Raw genomic sequence first — 12,765 nt, 5'->3', positions numbered from 1 at the left:
TTAAAAAAAATATAGCCCAGTGATGGAAGTAGCGTAATTCAAATTTTGTTTTTGTTTCCCTTATAAATATGTACTGGATATCCAGAAATTGATTCTAAAAGTGTTTTTTTCCAGATGCAAGGTTTTGATCTCAATTTACATAATTTTCAGGTTGATAAAAGATGGTCAGTTTGAAATAGTAACAGGAGGATGGGTCATGCCTGATGAAGCTTCTGCTCATTACTTCTCTATAATTGACCAAATGATAGAAGGACATCAGTGGTTGGAACAGAACTTGGGTATGTAGACTGAACTAAAAGTTCACTGTGTTCATTCAGCTTTTTAAAAAATATATGCTTAAGAGGCTTTGCTTACTCTGCTTTTTAGAAGTATTAAATCAGACCTTTGTGGTGAAAATTGTAAGACTGACTCTATAGCATTTATTACTGCAGTCTACATATCAAACAAAAATGAAAAAAACTTTCTAGACAAAGTGTACTTAATGTTCTATCCTGACTTGTTTTAGTGGTCTTTGTTGGTGGTACTTTTTAAAATGATGACAGAGGTCTTCACATTCTTAGAAAATTATTCTGTGTGTCTTGGTCTATTCTGCAATCAGTATATTAATTGGACTTTTACATAAGATTATTAAGAAATAATATTACTAGTAATTGTGAAACCTAAGTTTAATATCAAAATTGTTTGCATTAAAAAAGTAAATAAAGACAGCACATTCACTTTCAGAACCATGAGGAATTATTGCGGTAAGGTGTTTTAGTCTTACTTAGTAAGGAGAACCCCTTCTACAGGGGAATTGCTTATTTTGTGATAGTTTAATGATAGTTTAACATTTTCCTATTTAATTAAATTATTTTGAAAGCCTGTTTTACTATCATAGAATCATAGAATGGCTCGGATTGGAATATCACCTAGTTCCAACCCCTCTTTGCTGTGGGTAGCATGGCCAACTGCATGATCAGACTGCCCAGGAATGCATCACGCCTGGCCTTGAACACCTCCAGGCCTGGGGCATCCATAGCTTTTCTAGGCAGGCTGTGATAGTGCCTTGCTATATTCCAAGAACTTATTCCTAACATCTAACCTAAAACTCCTTTCTTTCAGTTTAAATCTGTTGCCCCATGTCCTATCACTATCTACTTGTCAAAAAAGTTGGTCCTCCTCCTGCCTGTAAGCTCCTTTCAAGTACTGGAAGATAAGGTTTTCCTGGACCTTTCTATTCTCCCAGTGAAAGAATTCCAACTCCTTCAATCTTTCTTTATCGGAGAGGTGCTCCAGCCCTCTGGTCATCTTTGTGCCCCCACCCTCCCCTGCTCTGGGCCTGCTCCAAAAGCTCTGCATCCTTCTCACATAGGGGCTCCAGGCCTGGATGTACTCCAGATGGGGTCTTATAAAGGCAGAATAGAGGGGGAGACAGTCACCTTTCTCTACCTGCTAGCCACTTCTCCTTTGATGCAGCCCAGGTTACCATTGTCGTGTTGGGTTGCAGGCACGTTCTGGCTCATGTCCATCTTTTCTTCCATCAGTACTCTCAAGCTCTTCTCTGCAGGGCTGCTATCAAGGCTTTCATCTTCCAGTCTGTAATCATATCTGTGGTGGCCATGACCCTAGTGCAGTAACTTGCACTTGGCTTTATTGAACCTCATTAGGTCCTCTTGGGCCTACTTTTTGAGCCTGTTCTTATCCCTTTTGATGGTTTCCCTTCTTTGTATTGTATTGACTGTACCACTTAGTGTCATCAGCAAAGGTGCTGATGGTCTACTCAGTCTTGTGATTTAAGCTGTTGATAAAGGTGTTGAAGAGCACTTGATCCCAGGGTAGATCCTGGAGGACACCACTCGTGACTGTCCTCCACCTGGATGTAGAGCCATTGACAGCCCTCTGGCTGTATCCATCCAGCCATAACATCCAATTTAGAGACAAGGAGGTGCTATCATCTACTTTAACATGGTCTCACAGTAATTGCCCTTCCTTTGTCCACCATTGCGGTCACTCCATCATAGAAGGCCACCAGTTGGTATGATTTGTGCTTGATGAAACCATACTGGCTGTTTTGGATCTTCTGCTATCCCTTACATGCTTTAACCTCTCTCCAGGAGGATCTATCCCTTAATCTTCACAGGCATGGATGTCAGGCTACCTGATCTGTAGTTCCCTTGGTCATCTTTTCTTCCTTATCAGCACTCTCCAGTTCATCAAGTGGCCTGTATTAGACCCTGACCACCAGCTGCCTTTTGTTAGTCCTGTCCCTAATTTTAACCCACAGACAACCTGTTCCCAGCTGTTTCTTAGAGGCAGCTCCTCGCACTCTACCCACTCTCTTTCTGAGAGGCAACTCTCCCACCCCACCTACTTTACTTAGCCCTTATAAAAAGCTTATTGCCCTCAATGGTGCTACTCCAGTTATGCGAATCATCCCCCCGTGTTTTTGTGATAGCAACAAGATCGTGGTTTTCTAAGTACACCATGGTTTCTAACTCCTGCTTATTTCTCATGCTGTGTGCGTTGATGTAGGAGCACTTCAGCTGGGCTTTTGAACATGTTACTTTCCTAGGTCCCACTAATGTCTGGGACAAAACTGAGGCTTACCATATTGCTTCCTGAAGTGACAGTGTTCCCTGGCTCTCTGTCACCCCCCCCCGCCCTGCGAACCAACAAGCAGCTCTAGTTTAAAGCCCTGGTGATGTTTCGCTTCTCCTTGTCTGTTATGGCCTGTCCCACACCAGCATAACCAGTTTATCGAGGTTGCACATTACATCATAGAGCCTTCAGTGTGACACACTTGCCAGGATTCCAGTACCCAGCCATGAGGATTAATGAGAACACTACCTGCACTTCTGATATATTCATTGGGAAGATGTGAAAAGAAAGTCTTTTTTAGACTTATTTTTCTGTTCCCTGGTTGTAGCATTGTGTGATCTAGCTTGAAATACCAGTAAGTAGTAGTTTCCTGGCTTTATCGTATGTGGTCTCTTCTTCTTGATGCAGGCCACTGGAGAACAGCAAACTTCTCTAGAGTGGTATTTGTTAAACTGCTATTTCCATAATTATGTCTCACAATTAGGAGATTGGGGGGTTGAAAGTGTATTATAGCAAGAAGATAGTATACTCCCTACTGCTTGCTTGTTTGTTGCTGTTTTTTTGTTGTTGTTTCTTTTTTTATGAGGAGGTAAAAATGCATTCAAAGGAGCCACAGTGAAGAATTAGTTAAACAAGAGATGGATGCAACTTCTCTATTTGCTACTATGAAGTTAAATTAAAAGGCAGTAGTAAATGGTATGATTCTAATGTTTGCCAGCCAAGTGAATTAATTCATTTTGAAAGAGAAAATAGTCCCAAAGCAAACGTAGTTTAAAATTATTTAAATTACACTGACTGAAAATTAAACAAGTCACATCATGTTTTCATGTTTGCATCGGTTCATTTTCTTTCTACGTTCCTTTCCAATTGTAACATCTGGAAATGACTTAAATGAGAAAGAAGTTTAATTATGCTTCCGTGTAAAGATGTTTGAGACAAAATGAGAATAGTATAACAATATAAGGTACTAATCCCAGTTTTTTTAATGCAGTTAGACGGATGGGCTTGCCCCTAGGATATTTGACTTTTTTTTTTGTAAGTAATTATCTGTTTAATTCTAGATAGTTAATTTCAAGGTGTGTTCTGCAGGAGGCTTAGTACTCAGATGTGATTTCCTTTAATCTTCTTTGAGATTCTGTATTCAATGGTCTGATTTGAACTATGTTGGTACGTATTTCATTGAGTGAACAGTAAGAATTTTTCATCCCTTTTAACTTTTTACCTCGTCAACAGGAGTAAAACCAAAGTCTGGTTGGGCAGTTGATCCTTTTGGGCATTCACCAACAATGGCCTATCTTCTGAAACGCGCAGGATTTTCAAATATGCTTATACAGAGAGTGCATTACTCAGTTAAAAAATATTTTTCATCTCAGAAGACACTAGAATTCTTCTGGAGACAGAACTGGGGTAAGTTTTTCCTTTCTGTTAATATGTATTATATTTATATAGGGAAAATATGGAGATATCTTGAATAAGGACTCTAAAAATCTTCACAGGTTGTTTAGAGTAGTTTACATTTAAAAGAAAAAAATAGACTTGAAGTTCCATTAAAAAAGAAAGAGCCTGTTAACTTTATTTGAGGATAGTTTGTGTAACAAAAGGGAAAAGTGAATACCTGAACATTAGGGAAGGGATTAAAGTATGAATGCTGCGGTTTTTCTGTTGGTCATCTTATCTTTACTGTTTCTTCACTTTTGAATGTGTTTTTGTTTCATTTTCCACATCCCATCTCTTCTTCCCCCTTCCCATATACTGTGTAAGTTGTGGTTTTTTTCTTTTCTTTTTTTTTTCTAGTTTCCACTTAAAAACTTTGAATAAAAGTTTAAATGAATGTGCTTTTCCTATGAATCTTTTGTTTTGCTTAGTTATGTTGCTCCAAGTCCTTTTAAGCCGTACAGTGAAGGTATGCAATCAAGTTTATTTTTTGCTTTTTTAAAATAAACTGATATGTCACTGTTTTGTCAGTACAGAGCATAGGAAGTTTTTTTACACTTGCTATTGAAAGGTAGTGATGATTTTGAAGTTTTATAGTATCTGTATGTTGTTAATCAGAAATTGTAGTGAGAAAGGTACTCAGGGAAGGCAATTTGGAAGAAGACATAAAACTGTGAAATAAGCAGTTTTTTAGGAACAGTTCGTAGTTTTTAATGTTGGTACATACATGCATAAATGACGTGAATAGTAATGGTGTAGTGTTCGTATTTCAGAAGAAGGCTTTTCAAAAGAGATCACAGATCAAAGCTCAAAGCATACTCATATGTCATAATATGTAGATGTAAATTTTGGAATACCTTCTTTTGAGAAGGATAAAATTTGTATACAGCTTTAATCCTAGTGGGATGAACTTCAGAGAATGGACTGACTAACTGGAAAATTTAAGAATTCGAAAGTGATCTCAAGCTTACATTGAAGTATATGCACTTCTACTTATGAGTACTTATAATCTGTTTTACAAGAATGTAGAATCGACAGGTAAAGAAAGTCATGTATTCCAGAAATCCAGATACTGCTAAAGCTCATCAACTCAGACATGTAAAAGTGAATAACATCATATTTATTTATTCTGAGGGAAGTGGTTGCATCATTTTATTTATGTGTAGCTTTTTATTTTTGTTCACTTAAAGTACAAAAATATTTTTATTAACCTCATCAGTTCTGGAAATAGTCAGCTTTATGTGAGTGAAAAAATCCCTAACATTTTCTTCTTTTATTTCCAAACTAGTTCATGCTTTGTTGGGATTCCAGTTGTGTTTGATCAGTTTTTAGCCTGTATTAGTATTTAAAGTTTCTGCTTTGCATAGAATCCAGATACAGATATTCAAAGCAAGAAAATGTCTTGGTCTTGGATTGAGGTAGTGGAACTGATTTCGTTCTGGCAAGTTAAGAATTTATGGTAAAGGTGTGCTCAATTTGTTTAATTCCAGATTTGGGATCCAGTACAGATATCCTTTGCCATATGATGCCTTTTTATAGCTATGATGTTCCTCATACTTGTGGTCCAGATCCAAAAATCTGCTGCCAGTTTGATTTCAAACGGCTTCCTGGAGGCAGAGTAAGCTGTCCATGGAGAGTCCCACCTGAAGCCATTCACTCTGGAAACGTTCAACACAGGTACCGTTTTTTTTATATTCTGAAGAAAATTACTTCAGAAAACAAACAAATGAAAAACTGTGCTGTTCTAAGATGACTACTGTGATTAGCTTGGTGAGTTTATGTAGTTCTTAAGTATAGTAGGAAAATAATACCTAGTATTTGCTATTAAGTTCAAAGTTTAGCTAGACAGTGAAGTTTGAAATAGGTGATAATTAAGGAAGACGCATTTCATTTCTGTTTTTCCTTTTCTTATCATGTGAGTTTTCAAGTTTTATCAGCTCTGGTAAATCCTGGTTGTAGGCATGCTAATTTTTTTCTGTTTTCCTGCTCACTTGGTCCTTGCTGGCAGCGTTACTGCAGAACACCCAGTAAAACTGTACGTGTTTGGTAATCAAACAAGAAGAGGAAAAAAAAACTTCAGATGTGTCTGTTCAGGTTGTCACTTCAGTTTACCTCACTGTTTCCAATCCTTGCCCCTTTCCCTGCCCACACCCCACCCCATTCACTCTGATTCTGAGCACCTATGTTCTTAAATACAGGTCAGAATTCTTGACTAATTTGATGCATCTAAGGATCTGTATTTGGTCAGGATTGTACTGTCAGTATAACTGGGCATTCACTGGTACAGCTCTGAAGCATCAGTATTATGCAAGTTGAAGTATATAAGTGACTTCTGGGTGTGAGTGGGTTATTTAGCTCCTTCAGTATCAGAATAATGGTTTGTGGTCCTCGTTGCAGAAATTCTATGAAACATTCTAACATGTAGTAACAAAACAGAAAAAACGGCAGTCATGGAGGTAATACTGTGTGTGTTTGTCAGATATCTTTTTTGTTCTTTATTTTGTGTTTCTGTGGTTTTAACCACTTTGATGTGGGCCAAAGCCGTATTTCATAAACTTTTTATAATTTTTAAGCTTAAACTGTAGAAAATATGGAACGGTGTTAGAGAGTTTATCTTAAAGGGAAATGGAATGCAAATCTACATTTGGAAAGTTCTGGTAAATGTGTGCTGAATAACTGATGAAAGCAGCATGGAGAAAGGGGTTTCCTGATTTTGGACAGTAAATTTATGTAATGCTATAATTGAGATTGGTCCAATTCCCTTAATTCTATATTTATTTTCAATATTCTACAGTGAAAGGGCTTTCAGTACAAAATCCAGTTAGTAGATATGTAATGTGGCTTGCTGCAATTTTTGTGAATTCAAGATGGTTTGTCCCCTTCCAGTGGAAGATTTAAGGGATAGCAGGGATAGCACAGCTTGGTATTCTGTAACTGCAGTACAGTGAGATATTTTCCCACAGTATATCCTCACAGCACTTGGCAATCTGTGGCCTAGGTTTCTTAGTGTAAATGCTTTAAATGAATCTATATCCTGTGTCTTGTGTGTCCTGTTTAGAAACTAAACATATTCAGATGCAATCCAGTTCAGTTTTTGAAACAAAAAAATGAATTGTTTTGATACTGTTAAGAATTAAATTTCAAAGTTTTACATATCCATTTATTTGACCTTTTTCAAACAATATAAATCATAAGATGGAACTGCTAAAGTTCTGGGTTATTTATTTTTTTCCAGAAAGACTGTATTCTGTGGTAGTTTACTGCCTTCAGGCCTAGCATAACATCTGTGCGTACAACAGAAGTCTATGGAGGTGTTCAAAATTATTGCAGATTATTGAGTATGACAGATGTTAAGAATAGGAGGGTGACTTTAAAGTTTTAGTCTAGATGCTGATGATTAAAAGTGAGCTACTGTCATCAGAAATGTGATTTGTAACATTAAAAAAATTACATATATCACAACTGTCATCTTTTAGAACTAGAAATGATGACAGCAAAAAAGTAGTTTTATTTGAAAGTAGAAAAATGAAAGGTGAAAGTGATGAGAGAGCAATAGTTAAGATAGAGTGCAGGTTAAAAAAATTACTTTCTGAGTACTTATCAGTAGTAAGGAAAAGCTCACGTGTACTTAGGTCCCTGTTACATACTGAAAAATCTTGATTATGTGACTCAATTTGTTGCAACAAATGTATGTATGAGTGACAGATGGTTTAACAAATACTTGGAATGTGCTGGCTATGAGGATAAAATGGAAAGCCAGTTTGAATTTTATTTATTTATAAGTCTCAACTTATCTGGGAGCTTCCACGATGCCACTTTTGCATAGCAATTTAAATTAGACCTTGTGTAAGAAATGGTTCCTTCATCATGTTACATGTAATTGATGAAAGATGAGGCAAATATTTTTGTGAAGGTGTCATCAAGTTGAAGTATCTCGAGTCTCACTGTGGTCTCAAAAACTTTTCAGTAGGTAATTGGCGACTGTAGATACATTCTGGTGTCTTAGCATAGAATTGCAGCAGGTTGGTAGATGCTGTCTAAGGAGAAAGTGAAATAGACTCATTGTCTTCGTGTTCAGAGCCTGGCTTCTTTTCATTTGTAAAATGAAAAAGAGCATAGGAATTTCCACTTTAATAGTGGAAATTATGGAGTTCAAATAACTCCATTAAAATATGGGAAATACTGGTTTTCTGGAGAGTGCTAGAAGTATTACTCATTTAAAGAAAATTTTGGGATATTTTAGAAAACAAACTTTTCTGGTTGGGCCTATGTAACAGAAGTTTTACAGAAAAGATGTGAAAAATACCGGAGTGATAGGAAAATCTGTATGTCATGAGCTTTCCAAGGCAAAGGTCTGTAGCACAGTCATATCTCTCATTTCTGGTTTGTTTCTTGAGTCTGAAAAAAAAATATAGGAGATCTCTACTACATGGATCGAATGAAGTAGTATTTGATACATTAAATTTAGAGGCAGGGTTTACATCACTGACCTTTAATCAATGCTAGAATTGCAATTAAATTGATGAAAGGCATCTCAAATACTCAGATGGGGTTGCTTTTGATTTCAATACTGTTATGGCTTTATGTGCATTCTAAAGAAATATTTGATTGAGAACTTCAGGCTAGTAGCTGTTGGATTTATAGTTGCCCTGGAAGTTAATTGCAATTAAAGCAAGGAATGAGAGAGCAGCCTAATTGAAAGCCTGTCCTTTTGAAATTATACCGCAGAACAGCATTGGTTATAAAGATTGTACATGCCTAGTCTTTCAACCATATGCTCATCTGTATTTTGAAGTTCTAGCTTTTCGGCAAACAACTTGTACATGATTTAAAAGATTAGTCCTACTTGCAGGAAAACACAGCTTTTTTTTTTCTTTCTTTTTTTTTTTTTCTCTCCTAGAATGGTATCCGATTGTTTTGTTTGAGGAAGCATATCTTGTTTTGATGAACATCTCTTTCCCATTTTTAGATACAGGAAAGAATTAGAACGGCAAAATTAGAAAACTTGGTTCTCTACAGGCATGGAAAATGGGCTTGCTTTCTCTTCCCTTACTGCTCAGAAGCCGTTTTCAGCTTTTTTTCTCTTTATAACTGGCAACATTGCTTAATATGGAACTGGCGAGTAGAATTAGAATCATAGAATCACTCAGGTTGGAAAAGAATTTCAAGACCATAGAGTCCAACCATCACCTAACCATACTAATCTAACTAACAACCCTCCGCTAAGTTGTATCCCCGAGCACCACATCCAGATGGTTTTTAAACATACCCAGGGATGGTGACCCAGCTACTTCCCTGGGGAGCCTATTCCAGTGCTTCAATTAAGTTGGCATTAGTGTTTGCTTTTGATCTTAGATTCTTGAGATTGGTGGCCTAGTAGGAAGTACTTACCATGCATAAAGATCTCCTTCACAAAATCACAATGCAATATCAAGCTGCAGATCAACCAAATAGTTTTGTCTTCTAGTTGAGGTTATAGAGTGAAGAGTGAGAGCCTCATGCTTAATGTGTTGTATGGGCTTAAGTCGTGACTTCACAGTCCCTGTTATAAATGTGTCATATTAGAATAGCTATTAACTGCTGCAAAATTTCTTCTGCTATCCACAGGTTCCTGCTCCTCCTTTGTTTAACAGCAGGAGAAACTATCCTTGTCAATTGTTTTTATTGTTGATGTTGTTACTGATTTGGCCTATTTATGTTATGTTGATATATTGAGAAATGTATCATGTGTTTTGTCAACAGTTATAGGAGTTTTTAACAGTTTAAGAAGCCAGTAAAATGGTGTTGCTGCTGTTATAATATAGCCATTGTTACGTGGCTAGAAAGCATTTATCATGACTCATCCATATGGTTTTCACATTTTTATTCAGAAGGATAGAATAAACATATTCTCAAAGCCCACCTGATATCTTTCTGAGGGAGCAGAAAGTGAAAGTTTTTTTGAATGTGTTTGTTTTTTCTACAAAAGTATTTTTCATCTTCTGCAAGTTTGGCCTGCAGGTTTTTGATGACTTTTTCTTTCTTACTACTGCCTCTGAGAGTCATTTAGGAAGTTACTAGAGAGCAACTTTTCCTGAATTTTTAGTAGAAGATACACTTCATATGTTGTATCAGATTTTTCATCGGTGCTTTGCCTCAGAACTAGTTTGAAACTAGGTTGTGCTGGATCCTACCGCTCCCCTAAAAGTATCTAGGTATCCTGTAGAAAATGTACATTGCGGTAATGGCAAATAGCACTAATGAATTCTGCAGTGAATTTGGAAAAAACAGCTACACAAAGACATTGAGAAGAGATACCAAAGGCCAATGCACCAGTAACTTACCTTTCCTGGAGTTCTGTACTTTTCAAGAGGCTCTAAAACATTTTCCAAACGATAGAGTGTAATGGAAAATCTAGTCTGGCTTCTTAGAAGGTAGAATTACCAAATTTTCTGTTATGTCAGTTCTTGTATTTGATGTATGAGAAGGAAGACTTCACATTTAAATCAGCATCCTGTTGGATGTCATGGCAAATATTGATTAATACTTCTTAATGTTGATAAATATTTGGTAATCTGAACTATAAAGTGTGCTCCTGCCTCCCCTCTCTGTCTTTACTATAGCAGAGTTGGTGTTTGTAATCTCATGTTGGCAGAACTGTAGTTCAACTGAAGGTTCTGTGCTGATGTCTTCCTCTTACCACTATACATTCAGATGTGTTTACTCAATACTTATAAAATTGGATAAGAAAATGAATAAACATTGACTTGCTGATCAAATATGGGTTTATGGATTTCAAAGGTACCAAATATGTTTCAATTCTTACAGAAATGTTTATATGTTGAGAACAAATTCAAACTAGATGATGGCAGAACATCTGTTAAAATTCTGGGAGAAAAAGGTTACTGGAGTCTGGAGTTAGCTGCTATTTTCAATTTAAAACTTCATCTCATTCCTACTTGTGTTCTCTTGTACATGTTACTATAATTTGTACTCCCTAATAAAATTATTTTATGCATGTTTAATTGAAGAGGAGGATAAATGTCTCAAGATTTTGGTATTGACCTTTTCAATAGCCCAGGCTTCAAACTTTCAACTCCTATTATTCTTAACCTGCTGCTTAATGACAGAAACATATTTTCTCTGTCAAAGAACTGAGCAGATGACAAAGTAGAATTTTACTGCTTTTTCCTTTTTTTTTTTTTTTTTTTTAATTGCCCGATTGGTTGGTTTTGTGTGTTTGTTTTTTTAAGGCTGTTTTTGAGGTTAGAGAGCTTGACTCTAAGACAGGAAAGAAGTTGGCTGAAGGGGAAACAGTGGTTATTAATAGTGGTCTTCCAAAAGAAATCTTTTTGCAAGGCTGAAGTACCTCCAAGATTAATTTATGGGCAGTTATTCTGTCAAGGATACTAAGGTGTGAAGTAAGATGTCTGAGTGAATTACAGGAGGGGGATGAGAAGAGCTTGCTTATTATTTTAAGAAAGGGCTGGAAAGGATTTGGATTGTTATCTAAACATAAAGCAGGTAGACATAATTTAAACTGTTAGTTCTAGCACAGGGGCAAATTGATGCAGACTAACCTACTGTTTATATGGTCTTGAAAAGCTTTTTGAATGATTTAATTAGCACAGTTTCAGCAGCACAGTTGGTTGAATGTGGTGCCCCAGTAGAGGGAATTGCATCTTGCTTTTAGTTACAGAGTGGAACAGTGTGTTGCATGTCTTTCTTTTTTGCAATCACCCTAATGCACAGCTTGATGTCATATAATTATTGCAAATACTAATCTTTATTCTTCTGTTTTCTGAATTATTTTGTTTGTTTTTGAAGGGCTTGGATGATTTTAGATCAATACAGAAAGAAGTCAAAGCTTTTCCGTACTAAAGTTCTGCTGGCTCCACTAGGGGATGATTTCCGTTATGTTGAGAGCTCAGAATGGGATCAGCAGTACCAGAATTATCAGAAGTTGTTTGATTATATGAATTCTCATCCTGAATTGCATGTTAAGGTAAATACAAATCTTCATGTCTGTGGAGAGAACTTTCTCAGTATTCTGAAATACAATGGTAAAACACAAGTAGTTTCAAAGCAAAACATTCCCAGAAATACTATTTGCTTGAAAATTCTAAATAATATTCAAACTAGATAACTTTTATTTCATAGGGTTCAAGTTTCATTATTTTAAGGCTCTCAGGGTTTGTCTTTGTTATTTGAAATAATTGTTTGTGTTTTCTCACAGGAAATTTAGGAAACTTACGTCGCTATGCTTGGGTCCTCTTGCTTTTATGGCCTACTGTGCTGCTAAACAAACAAAAAAAGTTAACTGAAGAGCTATTGTTTGCATATATTTTTACTGTCAAAATAATACTGTTTAATACAGTAGAATCTGTCATTAACCTGACTACAGAAGTAGTGAATTATCAGATAAGATTAGCTGTATTCAGATGATGGTATCTTTATTCTTTCATTCTATTATGTAGACCGTGTACTTCGAAGTCTTCTACAGTATATGCTTTCTGAACTCTTGTTACCTTTTCATCACCTCTTAGCATAGGAATAAGAGGTAGTGGATCAGTCTTTGTTTTTCTTATGTATGAAGTGAGACAGCTATTTTTTTCCCCATAATTAGTCTTTTTAAACCTGGTCTACCATTTTCACTTCTTTTTCAGTTTGTGCGTATAGTATATCCCTAACTTCTCTCAAATCTCCCCCATTATCCTAATCCTGCAGATTTGAGTAGTGCATTAGTTCTTCCTGCTGGCTTCTTGACTAGTGTTC

General features: G+C 36.3%; 1 protein-coding gene across 1 annotated transcript in view; it reads left to right on the top strand.

The window, feature by feature from the left end:
- The window catches only part of MAN2A1 (mannosidase alpha class 2A member 1), a 100,919-nt gene that overhangs the window by 23,991 nt on the left and 64,163 nt on the right, over positions 1–12,765 (top strand). The window contains exons 5-8 of the mRNA XM_015849447.1: positions 151–278; positions 3,811–3,984; positions 5,502–5,688; positions 11,818–11,995. Of these exons, the coding sequence (XP_015704933.1) occupies positions 151–278; positions 3,811–3,984; positions 5,502–5,688; positions 11,818–11,995 (667 nt within the window). The remainder of the gene's footprint in view (positions 1–150; positions 279–3,810; positions 3,985–5,501; positions 5,689–11,817; positions 11,996–12,765) is intronic.

Source organism: Coturnix japonica, chromosome Z (assembly GCF_001577835.2).
Source record: "Coturnix japonica isolate 7356 chromosome Z, Coturnix japonica 2.1, whole genome shotgun sequence".
Taxonomy (NCBI): Eukaryota; Metazoa; Chordata; class Aves; order Galliformes; family Phasianidae; genus Coturnix; species Coturnix japonica.
Note: the sequence above shows the minus strand (reverse complement) of the source record. Positions and strands in the feature narration are given on the sequence as shown.